This window comes from Eschrichtius robustus, chromosome X (assembly GCF_028021215.1).
Source record: "Eschrichtius robustus isolate mEscRob2 chromosome X, mEscRob2.pri, whole genome shotgun sequence".
NCBI lineage: Eukaryota > Metazoa > Chordata > Mammalia > Artiodactyla > Eschrichtiidae > Eschrichtius > Eschrichtius robustus.
Window position 1 is genome coordinate 21696454 of NC_090845.1, and position 17777 is coordinate 21714230.

Genomic DNA, 17777 nt, shown 5'->3' on the forward strand with positions numbered 1-17777 from the left:
TTCATTTACCATGTTGTGTTAGTTTCAAGTGTACAGCACAGTGATTCAGATATATATACATACATATACATTTTCAGATTCTTTCCCCTTATAGGTGATTATAAAATATTGAGTGTAGTTCCCTGTGCCATACAGTAGGTCCTTGTTGGTTATCTATTTTATATATAGTAGTGTGTATATATTAATCCCAAGGAGGTTTTTGACTGACTAATTCAGTCTCCTTACTAGTAATCGGTCTGTTTGGATTTTCCATTTCTTCACAATTCAGTTTCAGTAGGCTGTATGTTTCTAGGAATTTATCCATTTCTTCCAGGTTGTCAAATTTGTTGGTGTATAATTGTTCATAGTAGTCTCTTATCCTTTGTATTTCTGTGGTATCAGTTGTAATGTCTCCTTTGTGAGTTGTAATTTTGTTGATGTGAGTCCTCTTTCTTTTCTTGATGAGTCTGGCTTAAGGTTTGTCAATTTTGTTTTCAAAGAACCAGTTCTTAGTTTTGTTGATCTTAACTACTGTCTTTTTAGTCTGTATTTCATTTATTTCTGTTCTGATCTTTATTTCCTTCCTTTGGGCTTCCTGTATTATTCTTTTCCTAGTTCTTGGCATGTAAAGTTAGGTTGTTTGAGGATTTTTTTATTGTTTCTTGATACTGGCATTTATTGATACAAACTTCCCTCTTAGAACTGCTTTTGCTGCATCCCATAAGTTTGGGTGTATTGTATTTCCATTTTTATTTGTCTCAAGGTATTCTTTTGACTTCTCTTTTGATATCTTCTTTGACTCATTGGTTGTTCAGTAGCATGCTGTTTAATTTCCACATACTTGTGAATTTTCCAGTTTTCTTCTCGTAATCGATTTCTGGTTTCATACCATTGTAGTTAGAAAAGTGCTTGATATGATTTCAGTCTTTTTAAATATGTTAAGACTTCTTTTGTGGCCTAACATATGATCTCTCCTGGATAATATTTCATGTGCACTTGAGAAGAATGTATTGATATATTCCATTGCTTTTGGATGGACTGTGCTGTATGTATCAACTCCATCTGATATGTCATTTACAGCTGAATTTCTGTACTGACTGGATGATCTATCCATTGATGAAAGTAGTGTTTTAAAGCCCCCTACTACTACTGTATTCTTGTCTTTCCTTTTTTAGGAAATACTTTCCTAAAGTGTTAATACACTTTGGTGCTCCTATGTTGGGTGCATAAATATTTACAAATGTTATATCCTATTGTTTGATTGACCCCTTGATCACAATGTAATGCTTTTGTCTCTTATTACTGTCTTTGTTTTAAAGTCTATTTTGTCTTAGTTACCCCAGCTTTCTTTTGGTTTCCATTTGCGTGGAATATTTTTTTCCAACCCTTCCCTTAAGTCTGTGTCCTTACATCTGAAGTGAGTGTCTTGTAGGCAGCATGTAGATGTGTGTTTTATCCATTCAGACACTCTGACTTTTAATTGGAAAATTTAAATCATTTTCATTTAAATTAATTATTGATAGGTATGTAAATATTGCCATTTTGTTAATTGTTTTCTGGCTGTTTTCTAGTTCCTCTGTTCCTTTCTGCTCTCTTCCTTTGTGATTTGATGACTTTCTTTAGTGTGTGCTTAGATTCCTTTATCTTTTGTGTATCTACTATAGGTTTTTACTTTGTAGTTACCATGAGGCTTACACATAAAAAATGTATATAACAGTCTGTTTCAAGTTGATAAAAACTTAAGTTTGAGCACATTCTAAAGCTCTACATTTTTACTCTCCCTCCTAACCCCTGCCAGATATCTGACACTTTTGATGTCACCTTTTACATCTTTTAATCTCTTGTATCCCTTAATTATTGTAGTTATAGTTATTTTTACTCACTTATAAAGCTAGTATGAAGGTCTTAACCTTCATACTAGCTTTATAAATGATTAATCCAGCACCTTTATAACATTATTCTTAATTTTGCTACATATTTATATTTACCAGTGAGAGTTATACGTTCATATGTTTTCCTATTAATAATTAGCACCCTTTCTTTTCAGCTTAAAGAAGTCCCTCTAACATTTCTCCTAAGGCTGGTTTCGTGGTGATGAGCTCCTTTAGCCTTTTCTTGTCTCCTTCAATTCTGAGTGACAACCTTCACCCAGTAGAGTGTTCTTGGTTGTGGGTTTTTTCTTTCAGCACTTTGACTATATCATGCCATTTCCTGCTGGCCTGTAAAGTTTCTCCTGAAAATGTGATGACAGTTTTATGGGGGTTCCCTTATACATGACAAGTTGTTTTTCTCTTGCTGCTTTTAAGATTGTCTCCTTGTCCTTAATTTCTGACAATTTAATTATAATGTGTCTTTCAGTTCATCTTATTTGGAACTCCCTTTGCTTCCTGGATCTGGGTCTCTGTTTTCTTCCCAAGGTTAGGGAAGTTTTCAGCCATTATGTCTTCAAGTAAGTTTTCTGCCCCTTTCTCTCTTGCTTCTCCTTCTGGGACCCCTATAATATGAATTTTGGTTGGCTTGATATTGTCCCATAAGCTCCTTAAGCAATTTTCACTTTTTTCATTCTTTTTTCTTTTTGCTGCTCTGATTGTGGTGAGTTTCACAGCCCTGTCTTCACATTCACTGATCTTCAGCTTCATCTAGTCTGCTGTTGTATCCCTCTAGTGTATTTTTCAGTTCAGTTATTGTTCCTTTCTGGTAGCTATTGGTGACCTGGTGTGAGGCAGAAGGAGAGCAGAGATGGCATCTACTGGCCTCTGTGTTTGGAGTACACTTCAATAGGTCCCTAGATGTGTGCCAAACCATAAAAGTCTGTCCCTCAGGCCATAGCTCCAGGACAAGCAAATAGGCCACTTTCACAGAAAGACTGGGCTCCTGGGTCTGTTGCCTCTTGCTGTGTCCTGCGCATGGTACCTGGACGAGAAGTCTTCTCTGTTGGTTACAGTCCTGTGGAATTCTTCAGCATAAGCCCCACTGGCCACCAGATCCAGGTGATCTAGTGGTATCTTGTGGGTAGCAGCCAGAAAAATCAGGCTGCCAAAGGAGGGTACAAGCTCCTTTCTGGACGTTATGAGCAAGCAAGCTGAAATGAGGCAGAGGGAGAACACAAAGATGGCACCCACCAGCCTCCATCCCTGGAGAGTAACCAGCGGGCCCCTAAGAAGTATGTTAAATTATATGCCTGCCCCTCAGGCCGATGCTTTTTTTTTAAAATTTATTTATTTTTGTCTGCGTTGGGTCTTCGCTGCACGCGAGCTTTCTTTAGTTGCAGTGGGCGCGGGCTACTCTTCGATGCAGAGTGCGGGCTTCTCATTGCGGTGGCTTCTCTTGTTGCGGAGCACCGGATCTAGGCATGCGGGCTTCAGTAGTTGTGGCACGTGGGCTCAGTAGCTGTGGCTCACAGGCTCTAGAGCGCAGGCTCAGTAGTTGTGGCCCACGGGCTTATTTGTTCCGCTGCACGTGGGATCTTCCTGGACCAGGGCTTGAACCCGTGTCCCCTGCCTTGGCAGGCAGATTCTTAACCACTGCGCCACCAAGGAAGCCCTGATGCTTTAACATAAGTAAATAAGCCTCTTTTACATAAAAATAAAGTCTTTCACAATGGGAGATTATTCAGCTTTAAAAAGGAATGAAATTCTGATACATGTTATAATATCGGTTGAACCTTGAAGACATTATAGTAAGTGAAAGAAGCCGTGCAACAAAGAACAAATACTGTATGATTCTACTTATGAGGTACCTAGAATAGTCAAACTGATAGAGATAGAAAGTAAAGGGGTGGTCCCCAAGGACTGGTTGAGGGGAGTGGGGAAATGTGAATTTACTATTTAATGGGTACATAGTTTTAATATGGGATGATAAAAACAAAGTTCTGGAAATGGATGGTGGTGGTTGTTGGAAAGCAGTGTGAATGTATTTCATACCACTGAACCGTACACTTAAAAATGGTTAAAATGGTGAATTGTATGTCTTTTTAGTGCTGTTTGAAAAAATTAGCATTGGACCTCGTATCATGTAAATCTGGTTTTTCTAAAAAAAAAAAAAAAAAAAAAAAAATGAACACACCATCAAGGTGTTTTGTTTTTTTTTTTTTCTTTAAGTAATCTCATATCAGATGGCAAATTACAGATCCACCAGGCTGATTGGATTGAGGCTGAGGGAGTTCGTGGTCCAGGAAAAACCGAAAACTTGCACCTGACTTAAGGTCATTCTCACCTGTTGCTCCAGGAAAGGGTCTATGTTCACATGGTAAAACAGAATAGAGCCATTTTCACTTCAAACAGGAAATGATTCTATTTTCAGAGTCAATGGAGGAATACAATGGCAGATCATTCAAAAATGATATGTAATATTTTAAAGGACAGCATATGTGGCTGGGGTACTAATGTTTAAACAGAATGCTATCTTTGTTTGTTTGAAATGCTTGAATTCCCAGAGCAAACATGAAATTTCACTAGGAAGTCAGCATCCCCTGATCCTGACTTCTTGACCCTCAATATCTTGGACATGAACAGGGTTGCCTCCTAAATAGCAACAAAGCTTCAAAATTTAGCTCCTTTACAACCCTTCCCTTGAGACAGTCTGTCTTTCAGAGACGCATCCTCCAAAGAGAGGTAATACCAAGTCTCTGTTGGGAAGGCTTCCCTTTGCAGCTCTGGTTGGGTTACAGGCTCTCTTCTGAGTATGGGTCAACACTACTTACAAGAATCAAGCAAACAAACAGTTAACTAAATAGAGTGGTAGATGACAAAGTTGAAAATTGACATATTGGTCTCTGACAATCCACCCATCAGACTGAGTAAAAGGGGACTCAGAATCTATTACAGCAGTTGAAAAGTAGATCGCTTGCTTCAAATTCTCAAAAGCAATGGTGGTAGCCAGCTGCCAAGAAGGCCCCACCTGCTGGTATTCACATCCTTGTGTAGTGTCCTTCCAAAATATACAAGGATTAGTCTGTGTAACCAATAGAAGATGGTAAAAGTGATGCTTTGTCACTTCCGATGTTAGATCATAAAAGACTATAGCTTTTTTTTCTTAGACTCTCACTCCCTCTGGAGAAAGCCAGCTGCTATGTCGTGAGGACACTTGGGCAGCCTTGTGGAAAGACCCACATAGTGAGGAACTGAGGTATCCAGTCGACAGTGACATCAGAGTGTGGAAGAGGATCCTCTAGCCCCAAATGACTGCAGCGCCAGCTGACATCCTGACTGCCAACTTCATAACAAGACCCCAAGTCATAACCATCTAGCTAAGCTGCTTCCTGACCTTCAGAAACTATGTGAGATAATGTTTGTTTTTTTAAAATTACTTATTTATGGCTGTGTTGGGTCTTCGTTTCTGTGCGAGGGCTTTCTCTAGTTGTGGCAAGCGGGGGCCACTCTTCATCGCGGTGCGCGGGGCTCTCACTGTCGCAGCCTCTCCTGTTGCGGAGCACAGGCTCCAGATGCGCAGGCTCAGTAATTGTGGCTCACGGGCCCAGCCGCTCCGTGGCATGTGGGATCCTCCCAGACCAGGGCTCGAACCCATGTCCCCTGCATTGGCAGGCAGATTCTCAACCACTGCGCCACCAGGGAAGCCCTAATGTTTGTTTTTAAGTCACCAAGTTTTGGGGTAATTTGTTACACTCTAATAATGAATACAGCCATGAACACCATGATTTCTTCTTGCTTAAGAAAGGAGCCAACAGTCCCTGCCCTGAATCTAGATGCCCTGACCTAATGTGCCCTTTTGGCAACTGGCTTTGTCACAAAAGCCTTAAAGGAAGGGTTTTGATAGACCCTAGTTTCTCCACAGTGCCACACGCTAGCCAAAGGAGAGGGAAGCAAAGTGACTGCATCCCATGGACATTTCTATCATGAAGGATCCAGTGCTGGCCTGGAGAAAGAGGCTTGGCCCCAGGCTCCATCCTGGTACCTCCAAACTCCTATGACACCATCGGAAAGGTTCATAAGTTTTCTAGACCTTTGTTTCTTTATAACACTGCTATAATACTACCCTCTTATGTGGTTAAAATGGGTAGAGTAGACATAAAAGAACTATGTAAAAAGAGTTGAACCTACTACACAACTTCTAGACAGTAACATCACCACCACCCTCCACTTAGAGGTGGACTGTAAGGTTTTGGGTTTTATATCCTTGTTCTTGATTCCAAACATGAGGTCACTTGGGGGAGACCTGAAGACTCTATACCACAAGGTGCAAACACAAATATTCCCTGAGGCCAGGTGGGCACCATAAAGGTGTAAGGTTCGAGAAGGTGGCAGCAAGGAAGAGTGGGGAATGTTATAGACACAGTCAACTGGAGAGTTTGTGCCCTCCCTATGAGAAAGGTGTAAACATTGTTAAGGGCCAAGCAAACCAAGTCTGCCTACTGAAATCGAGCCACCAAACGCTAAGTTGTAACCAAGCCCTGTCCAGCACCATAAGCAATAGAAGGCTAAGGGTATATGTTGATCTAGCAATACAGATATACAGATATCTATAGAGAGCATAGATATATAGATCAATATAGACATGGAGGATTTAGGCCTCTCCATATCCTTCGCAGGTGCTGAAAAGTTCTGTGAATAGGTCTTCATCACACATCTATTCATTCAACCTGGAAACATTTATGGAGTACCCACTATAAGCTACATGCTAAACCTGTTATACCAAATTTTGTACCTTAAATCCTTGTATTTTATACCTTTCCAAGTTTGGGTTATTCGTATTTGTATCAGTACTATATTGGCAGGTTAACACAGATTCTCTATTTTAAGAAATGAGTTCCATCCAGAGGGCAGACAGCAGAAGCAAGAAAAACTACAATCCTGCAGCCTGTGGAACAAAAACCACATTCACAGAAAGATAGACAAGATGAAAAGGCAGAGGGCTATGCACCAGATGCAGGAACAAGATAAAACCCCAGAAAAACAACTAAATGAAGTGGAGATAGGCAACCTTCCAGAAAAAGAATTCAGAATAATGATAGTGAAGATGATCCAGGACCTCGGAAAAAGAATGGAGGCAAAGATCGAGAAGATGCAAGAAATGTTTAACAAAGACCTAGAAGAATTACAGAACAAACAAACAGAGATGACCAATACAATAACTGAAATGAAAACTACACTAGAAGGAATCAATAGCAGAATAACTGAGGCAGAAGAACAGATAAGTGACCTGGAAGACAGAATGGTGGAATTCACTGCTGCGGAACAGAATAAAGAAAAAAGAATGAAAAGAAATGAAGACAGCCTAAGAGACCTCTGGGACAACATTAAACGCAACAACATTCGCATTATAGGGGTCCCAGGAGGACAAGAGAGAGAGAAAGGACCAGAGAAAATATTGGAAGAGATTATAGTCGAAAACTTCCCTAACATGGGAAAGGAAATAGCCACCCAAGTCCAGGAAGCGCAGAGAGCCCCATACAGGATAAACCCAAGGAGAAACACGCCGAGACACATAGTAATCAAAGTGGCAAAAATGAAAGACAAAGAAAAATTATTGAAAGCAGCAAGGGAAAAACGACAAATAACATACAAGGGAACTCCCATGAGGTTAACAGCTGATTTCTCAGCAGAAACTCTGCAAGCCAGAAGGGAGTGGCATGATATACTTCAAGTGATGAAAGGGAAGAACCTACAACCAAGATTACTCTACCCAGCAAGGATCTCATTCAGATTCGATGGAGAAATCAAAAGCTTTACAGACAAGCAAAAGCTAAGAGAATTCAGCACCACCAAACCAGCTCTACAACAAATGCTAAAGGAACTTCTCTAAGTGAGAAACACAAGAGAAGAAAAGGACCTACAAAAACAAACCCATAACAATTAAGAAAATGGTCATAGGAACATACATATCCATAATTACCTTAAATGTGAATGGATTAAATGCTCCAACCAAAAGACATAGACTGGCTGAATGGATACAAAAACAAGACCCATATATATGCTGTCTACAAGAGACCCACTTTAGACCTAGGGACACATACAGACTGAAAGTGAGGGCATGGAAAAAGATATTCCATGCAAATGGAAATCAAAAGAAAGCTGGAGTAGCTATACTCATATCAGACAAAATAGACTTTAAAATAAAGAATGTTACAAGAGACAAGGAAGGACACTACATCATGATCCAGGGATCAATCCAAGAAGAAGATATAACAATTTTAAATATATATGCACCCAACAACATAGGAGCACCTCAATACATAAGGCAACTGCTAACAGCTATAAGAGGAAATTGACAGTAACACAGTAATAGTGGGGGACTTTAACACCTCACTTACACCAATGGACAGATCATCCAAAATGAAAATAAATAAGGAAACAGAAGCTTTAAATGACACAATAGACCAGATAGATTTAACTGATATTTATAGGACAGTCCATCCAAAAACAGCAGATTACACGTTCTTCTCAAGTGTGCACGGAACATTCTCCAGGATAGATCACATCTTGGGTCACAACTCAAGCCTCAGTAAATGTAAGAAAATTGAAATAATATCAAGCATCTTTTCTGACCACAAAGCTATGAGATTAGAAATGAATTACAGGGGAAAAAAACGTGAAAAGCACAAACACATGGAGGTTAAACAATACGTTACTAAATAACCAAGAGATCACTGAAGAAATCAAAGAGGAAATCAAAAAATACCTAGAGACAAATGACAATGAAAACACGACGATCCAAAACCTATGGGACGCAGCAAAAGCAGTTCTAAGAGGGAAGTTTATAGCTATACAAGCCTACCTCAAGAAACAAGAAAAATCTCAAGTAAACAATCTAACCTTACACCTAAAGGAACTAGAGAAAGAAGAACAAACATAACCCAAACTTAGCAGAAGGAAATAACTCAGAAAGATCAGAGCAGAAATAAATGAAATAGAAACAAAGAAAACAATAGCAAAGATCAATAAAACTAAAAGCTGGTTCTTTGAGAAGATAAACAACACTGATAAACCGTTAGCCAGACTCATCAAGAAAAAGAGGGAGAGGACTCAGATCAATAAAATCAGAAATGAAAAAGGAGAAGTTACAACAGACACCACAGAAATACAAAGCATCCTAAGAGACTACTACAAGCAACTCTATGCCAATAAAATGGACAACCTGGAAGAAATGGACAAATTCTTAGACAGGTATAACCTTCCAAGACTGAACCAGGAAGAAATAGAACATATGAACAGAACAATCACAAGTAATGAAATTGAAACTGTGATTAAAAATCTTTCAACAAACAACAAGTCCAGGACCAGATGGCTTCACAGGTGAATTCTATCAAACATTTAGAGAAGAGCTAACACCCATCCTTCTCAAACTCTTCCAAAAAATTGCAGAGGAAGGAACACTCCCAAACTCATTCTATGAGGCCACCATCACCCTGATACCAAAACCAGACAAAGATACCACAGAAAAAGAAAATTACAGACCACTATCACTGATGAATATAGATGCAAAAATCCTCAACAAAATACTAGCAACAACACATTAAAAGGATCATACACCATGACCAAGTGGGATTTATCCCAGGGATGCAAGGATTCTTCAATATACGCAAATCAACCAATGTGATACACCATATTAACAAATTGAAGGATAAAAACCATATGATCATCTCAATAGATGCAGAAAAACCTTTTGACAAAATTCAACACCCATATATGACAAAAACTCTCCAGAAAGTGGGCATAGAGGGAACCTACCTCAACATAATAAAGGCCATATATGACAAACCCACAGCAAACATCATTCTCAACGGTGAAAAACTGAAAGCATTTCCTCTAAGATCAGGAACAAGACAAGGCTGTCCACTCTCACCACTATTATTCAACATAGTTTTGGAAGTCCTAGCCACGGCAATCAGAGAAGAAAAAGAACTAAAAGGAATACAAATTGGAAAAGAAGAAGTAAAACTGTCACTGTTTGCGGATGACATGATACTATACATAGAGAATCCTAAAAATGCCACCAGAAAACTAATAGAGGTAATCAATGAATTTGGTAAAGTTGCAGGATACAAAATTAATGCACAGAAATCTCTTGCATTCCTATACACTAATGATGAAAAATCTGAAAGAGAAATTATGGAAACACTCCCATTTACCATTGCAATAAAAAGAATAAAATACCTAGGAACAAACCTACCTAGGGAGACAAAAGACCTGTATGCAGAAAACTATAAGACACTGCTGAAAGAAATTAAAGATGATACCAACAGATGGAGAGATATACCATGTTCTTGGATTGGAAGAATCAACATTGTGAAAATGACTATACTACCCAAAGCAATCTACAGATTCAATGCAATCCCTATCAAATTACCAATGGCATTTTTTACAGAACTAGAACTAATCATCTTAAAATTTGTACGAAGACACAAAAGACCCTGAATAGCCAAAGCAGTCTTGAGGGAAAAAAACGGAGCTGGAGGAATCAGACTCCCTGACTTCAGGCTATACTAGAAAGCTACAGTCATCAAGACAATATGGTACTGGCACAAAAACAGAAACATAGATCAATGGAATAAGATAGAAAGCCCAGAGATAAACCCACGCACCTATGGTCAACTACTCTATGACAAAGGAGGCAAAGATATACAATGGAGAAAAGACAGTCTCTTCAATAAGTGGTGCTGGGAAAACTGGACAGCTACATGTAAAAGAATGAAATTAGAATACTCCCTAACACCATACAGCAAAATAAACTCAAAATGGATTTGAGACCTAAATGTAAGATGGGACACTATAAAACTCTCAGAGGAAAACATAGGAAGAACACTCTTTGACATAAATCACAGCAAGATCTTTTTTGATCCACCTCCTAGAGTAATGGAAATAAAAACAAAAATAAACAAGTGGGACCTAATGAAACTTCAAAGCTTTTGCACAGCAAAGGAAACCATAAACAAGACGAAAAGACAACCCTCAGAATGGGAGAAAATATTTGCAAACGAATCAACGGACAAAGGATTAACCTCCAAAATATATAAACAGCTCATTCAGCTCGATATTAAAGAAACAAACAACCCAATCCAAAAATGGGCAGAAGACCTAAATAGACATTTCTCCAAAGAAGACATACAGATGGCCAAGAAGCACATGAAAAGATGCTCAACATCACTAATTATTAGAGAAATGCAAATCAAAACTACAGTGAGGTATCACCTCACACCAGTTAGAATGGGCATCATCAGAAAGTCTACAAACAACAAATGCTGGAGAGGGTGTGGAGAAAAGGGAGCCCTCTTGCACTGCTGGTGGGAATGTAAATTGATACAGCCACTATGGAGAACAGTATGGAGGTTCCTTAAAAAACTAGAAAGAGACAATGAAGAGAAGTCACAGATTCAACATTAGCTTTGAAGGTGGAGGAAGGGGACCCCAGCAGAGGCACGTGGGTGGCCTTTAAAAGCTGGAAACAGATTCTCCCCTTGGTTTCCGTAAAGGAATGCAGCCCCTCCAGCCTCATCATTTTAACACAGTGAGTCACACTTCTATTCCTTCAGATGTATGATAACACATTTGTGTGTTTAAGCTGCTAACTTTGTGGTCATTTGTTACAGCAGCAACAGAAAACTAATATACCACCCACCCCGCCCACGGGCCATAGTATATAAACAGATGTATAGTGTGTCTATAGTACTAAAAGCCATCGGTGGGCAATTAGGGAAAATGTTTAAATAAGGGCAATAATGAAAAAATTTTGAGAAACATTGCCCTGGGAGGTGGAAAGCAGGCTCTTCTGCTTGTATTTCATAACAGAGGACATAATCAATGTTTGGATGAGTAAATTTGATAGCACCAGGATCTGTTGCTTTCTCTGGAGAAGATCAGAAAATTAGCACAAATAGAGTTATTCCTAAATATGAAGAACTAAGAAAATATTCTTCCGGGAAAAGGTGGAGGGAAACAAAATAGCTTACATGAAATAGAAACCTGAAAAGCACTGACATGGAAGAATGCCTATATATACATTCTTGATGGAAGAAAATATTTGAAAGTTTTTAGGCCAGTATGTTAATAGTGGGTTCTCTGGGTGGTCGTTCTCTTTCTGTTTTGTTGCTGTTTGTTTCTTATGACTTTCCTACAAGAATTATATATTAGAGGAGGTTTTTACTATATGACAATAGTTGGTACCTAGATGGGGACAAAATTTTATAATAAATACATTTTTAAAATTCAGTTTGTATAAAATGATCAGATACAAGGATATACTGTACAACACAGGGAATATAGCCAATATTTTATAATAACTATAAATGGAGTATAGCCTTTAAAAATTGTGAATCACTATATTGTACACCTGTAACTTATATAATATTGTACATCAGCTGTACTTCAATTCCAGTTTGAGTCTTTATCTTTAAAAGTAGGACAAGAATTATAAAATAAATTTACTTCATCTTATATGTTGTTATTATTAAATTTATGTTGCAAATAAAACTATATTGTTAGAAAAAAAATGAGTTCCAGTCCCAAATCCACAAACAAAGAATTATTATAGGGCTTCCCTGGTGGCGCAGTGGTTGAGAGTCTGCCTGCCAATGCAGGGGACACGGGTTCGAGCCCTGGTCTGGGAAGATCCCACATGCCACGGAGCAGGTGGGCCCGTGAGCCGCAATTGCTGAGCCTGCGCGTCTGGAGCCTGTGCTCCGCAACAAGAGAGGCCGCGATAGTGAGAGGCCTGCGCACCGCGATGAAGAGTGGCCCCTGCTTGCCACAACTAGAGAAAGCCCTCGGACAGAAATGAAGACCTAACACAGCCATAAATAAATAAATTTAAAAAAAAAAGAATTATTATAATAATAGCATATTCATGGAAAGCAAATTACTTATCTTGGCGTTTAACATCCTTGTAACTATTCCTGTACTTTTAATGTCAACAGAAAAAAAGTAACATCTAAGTCTGGCTGATATGGTAAATTAATGTTAATAACAGTTTTGACACTAATAGCAAGTTTTAAAAAGAAAAACCTCCAGTATCTTAGCTGGGTTTCATTTCTTAAAAATCACCTCAGCTCACTGTCACCAAATTCCCCTAGTACAATTCCAGCTACTATTCCACCTTCACAGTTGCTATGTAAATGATATCCTTTCCAGCCTTTGCTCACTGCAGGTGGAGGAAACATCCTCCCGCTTGAGGTACAATACCAGCGCTTCTCAGCAAAGACACATTTCTGAATCCCTGCAAGCAAATGAATGCCTACATGGTTTCATTTTTTAAAAACCACTAGTTGTTTCCTCAGAGCCTGAAAATTAGTTGTGAAAAATGTTAACTATTAAAGTACACACTAGATTAATGAGAAATTTCAGACTTGTTACAGAGACCACGGAATCCCAGAGAACAGGGTCTGCGCTTTATCTTCATGTCCTTCCCTAGTACCATGCACATACAAGGACATTAATCAATGTCCCATGAATTAAAGTGAACTGAGCTGAAACCCAGGGAAAACGAAAAGGAACCCAACCCTTAGCTCCTCCACTCTTACAAGCTCTTTCTATAAGTCATCAAGGGCTCAAGCAGCCCCTTGCAAACCCTCCACCCCTCTCAGACTCAGCCAACAAGACATGGTTGGCCTACGACAGCTGCCTCTATAATCACTTAGAGACTGCTAGGCTTTAAGCAAAGCATCTCTTCTAACTTCTCAAACATTGTTCTTTTTCCTATTTGAGTGTTTTACTTTTAGATAATCCTATAATGAACCAGCTCAAATGAGCAGAGAGTCAGCAGTGACAACCCATCAATAAAATAAAGCCAAAGTGAATTTTGTTAGAGACTTCTCATGTCACAATAGGAAATCTAGGCTACTTAAAATCAGGAAAATCAAATGGAATCATTCCTTTTTGTTCTAAAAGGAATGTTAGTTAGCTTTAAAACTATCGCTTTCCAGATATCCCATGCCCTTGGATTGGAAAAATTAATATTGTTAAAACGGCCATACTACCCAAAGCAATCTACAGATTTAATGTGATCCCCATCAACTTACCCATGACATTTTTCACAGAACTAAAACAAATAATCCTAAAATTTATGTGGAACCATAAAAGACCTAGAATGCCCAAAGCAATCCTGAAGAAAAAGAACCAAGCAGGAGGCATCACCCTCCCAGACTTCAGACAATACTACAAAGCTACAGTAATCAAAACAGAGTGGTACTGGCACAAAAAAGGACATATGGATCAATGGAACACAATAGAGAGTCCAGAAATAAACCCACACATGTACAGTCAACTGATGTTCGACAAAGGAGGCAAGAATATACAATGACAGTCTCTTCAGCCAGTGGTGTTGGTAAGTTGGACAGCACATGTAAATCAATGAAATTAGAACACACCCTCTCACCATACACAAAAATAAACTCAAAATGCCTTAAAGACTTAAACATAAGACATGACACCATAAAACTCCTAGAAGAGATCATAGGCAAAACATTCTCTGACATAAATTGTACCAATGTTTTCTTAGGTCAGTCTGCCAAGGCAATAGAAATAAAAACAAAAATAAACAAATGAGACCTAATTAAACTTGTAAGCTTTTGCACAGCAAAGGAAACCATAAACAAAATGAAAAGACAACCTACAGAGTGGGAGAAAATATTTGCAAACAATGTGACCAACAAGGGCTTAATTTCCAAAATATACAAACAGCTCATACAACTCAATAACAAAAAACAATCCAATCCAAAAATGGGCAGAAGACCTAAGTAGACATTTCTCCAAAAAAGACACACAGATGACCAAGAGGCACATGAAAAGATGCTCAACATTGCTAATTATTAGAGAAATGCAAATCAAAGCTACAATGAGGTACCACCTCACACCAGTCAGAATGGCCATCATTAAAAAGTCTACAAAGAACAAATGCTGGAGAGGGTATGGAGAAAAGGGAACCCTCCTACACTATTGGTGGGAATGTAAGTTGGTGCAGCCACTGTGGAAAACAGTATGGAGGGTCCTTAGAAAGCTAAAAATAGAATTACCACATGACCCAGCAATCCCACTACTGGGCATATACCCTGAGAAAACTCCTCTAATTCAAAAAGATACATGCACCCCAATGTTCATAGCAGCACTATTCACAATGGCCAAGCCATGGAAACAACTTAAATGTCCACTGACAGATGAATGGATAAAGAAGATGTGGTATATGTATACAGTGGAATACTACGCAGCCACAAAAAGAACAAAATAATGCCATTTGCAGCAACATGGATACAACTAGAGATTATCATACTAAGTGAAGTAAGTCAGAAAGAGAGAGACAAATACCATATGATATCACTTATATGTGGAATCTAAAATATGACACAAATGAACCTATCTGTGAAACAGAAACAGAATTACAGACACAGAGAACAGACTGGTGGTTACCAAGGGGGAGGGGGTTGGGGGAGGGGTGGAGTGGGAGGTTGGGGGTTAGCAGATGTAGGCTTTTCTATATAGAATGGATAAACAAGGTCCTACTGTATAGCACAGAGAACTATATTCAGTATCCTATGACAAACCATAATGGAAAAGAGTATTAAAAATAAATATATATATGTACAACTGAATCACTTTGCTGTACAGCAGTAATTAACATGGCATTGTAAATCAACTATACTTCAGTTTTAAAAAACTATCTTTTTCATAGAACCCTCATTAACTCTGCTGCTAATACTGGTTATTTACTCTGGAAGTGCATGCGCAATAGAAATACCAATGGAATAGAAGGTGGTTTCCAGAATTTTCTTTTCCCTTTCCATAATTTTCACTCAGAATTCTATATAGAATTTAGGCAAGAGACCCTGTCTACATTTTCTGTCTTAGTTTTAAGATTCAGATCATGGCCTCAGTCCCCCAAGACCTTTATGCCTATCCCAGCACATACATACCATGGGGAAAAAAAGGGGTCAAGTCATGTACCAAAATGTTCATTGCAGCTCTATTTACAATAGCCAGGACATGGAAGCAACCTAAGTGTCCATCATCGGATGAATGGATAAAGAAGATGTGGCACATATATACAATGGAATATTACTCAGCCATAAAAAGAAATGAAATGGAGGTATTTGTAATGAGGTGGATGGAGTTAGAGTCTGTCATACGGAGTGAAGTAAGTCAGAAAGAGAAAAACAAATACAGTATGCTAACACATATATATGGAATCTAAGGAGAAAAAAAAAAAAGGTCATGAAGAACCTAGTGGCAAGATGGGAATAAAGACACAGACCTACTAAAGAATGGACTTGAGGATATGGGGAGGGGGAGGGGTGAGATGTGACAGGGTGAGAGAGTGTCATGGACATATATACACTACCAAATGTAAAATAGATAGCTAGTGGGAAGCAGCCACATAGCACAGGGAGATCAGCTCGGTGCTTTGTGACCGCCTGGGGGGGTGGGATGGGGAGGGTGGGAGGGAGGGAGATGCGGGAGGGAGGAGATATGGGAACGTGTGTATATGTGTAGCTGATTCACTTTGTTATAAAGCAGAAACTAACACACCATTGTGAAGCAATTATACTTCAATAAAGATGTTTAAAAAAAAAAAAAAGGGTCAAATCAGGGCATGATAAGTACAGAGAGAGTCCTACCTCTTCTTTCTCTCTATTCCAACCAATGAAAGAGGAGTTCCTGACAACCAAAGGCGATCAAGGCAGCTACATTTCTTTTGCATCCTCCTCCTCTGGTTGATCCAAGAGGCATGAGCCTCGTCTTACAAGTTCCATGATACCACTGACCCACTTCACCCTTACCCCCAAGCTGTGCATCATCCAACTGGGAGTTACTGGGATGAGCTACGGAACCAACCTCTGCGGTAACAGACGTTCAATGACTACCAAATGGCTTCAAACTCTGGATAAGAAATAGAGACCAGAGCTGGCTTTGGGCACTACTGGGTGCCATAGTGAGAGGAAAAGCAGAAACTAAATACGGAAGTGACACAGACTTGAAGTCATTTGGGCTGATGCCCAAAGTGGAGGTCACATATTGGACTGAGATAAGGGAACCCTTGAGTAGTTCCTTGGAAAGGAGGATAAACTGAAAACACCCATTATTGCAGGGCCAAGTGAAATAATTACATACCCATGCTCCATCAGGCCCAAACAGTTCTAGGAAGTTGCCAATGAATTCCCTCGATTTCTCTTCCCACTTTTGAATTAGATCATGACTCTTTTCTTCCACTCTGTTAACAAATTCCTTTGATTTTTCCTCCACGTTTTTGACCTTTTCCTTCATCTTGTCTACCTGGTTTTGGAAGCGGTACTTCTTCTCCTGGTCCAAAATTAAAGGAGAAAGAAATGGATTTATCCAAGAGGGCATGGGAGAAATCAATCATTCACAGAATGGTCATATTTTATTTCAACTCATGTGTGTTCTTAACCTGAAGAGTCAGGATGCTATTTCCCAAGGGCTGGATTGACAGGAAGGCCCTCTCTTGTAAGAAAAGTCACTTCTCATTAGTCTACTTGAATGTGTACAGTGAAGTACAAGTGGTTTTGATGTTCTCTTTCTTGTAAATATTGGAGTTGAATTCACTTATATAAGAGAAGAACCAAAAGTATACATTTGTTCTTTATTATGGAGAGATACTGGGTGAATACAGCCCCTCAATTCTCCTGAGACTTAGACAAAAATATGAATTGTACATAGAATGGCCACTCAGAAGCTACCTGAGCTCCCTATTTTACTGGGACATTGTTAAAACCAATATTGGTTGAAATATTGGCTGGGCCTTAGAACCCACGTGTTATACTAAAATTGTCACTGTCATGATATTTGCCATTAAGCTAATGGAACTGCATCAGTTTCCTTGGTAACGAAGAAAGATTT

The 17777-nt window shown here is 39.0% G+C and overlaps 1 protein-coding gene across 3 annotated transcripts in view; it reads right to left on the bottom strand.

Moving 5' to 3' along the window:
* PCYT1B (phosphate cytidylyltransferase 1B, choline) overlaps nucleotides 1–17777 on the bottom strand; it is a 139668-nt gene that overhangs the window by 27695 nt on the left and 94196 nt on the right. For all 3 annotated transcript variants that reach the window (XM_068533627.1, XM_068533628.1, XM_068533629.1), the window contains exon 7: nucleotides 17031–17219. In XM_068533627.1, coding sequence (XP_068389728.1) covers nucleotides 17031–17219 — 189 coding nt within the window. The remainder of the gene's footprint in view (nucleotides 1–17030; nucleotides 17220–17777) is intronic.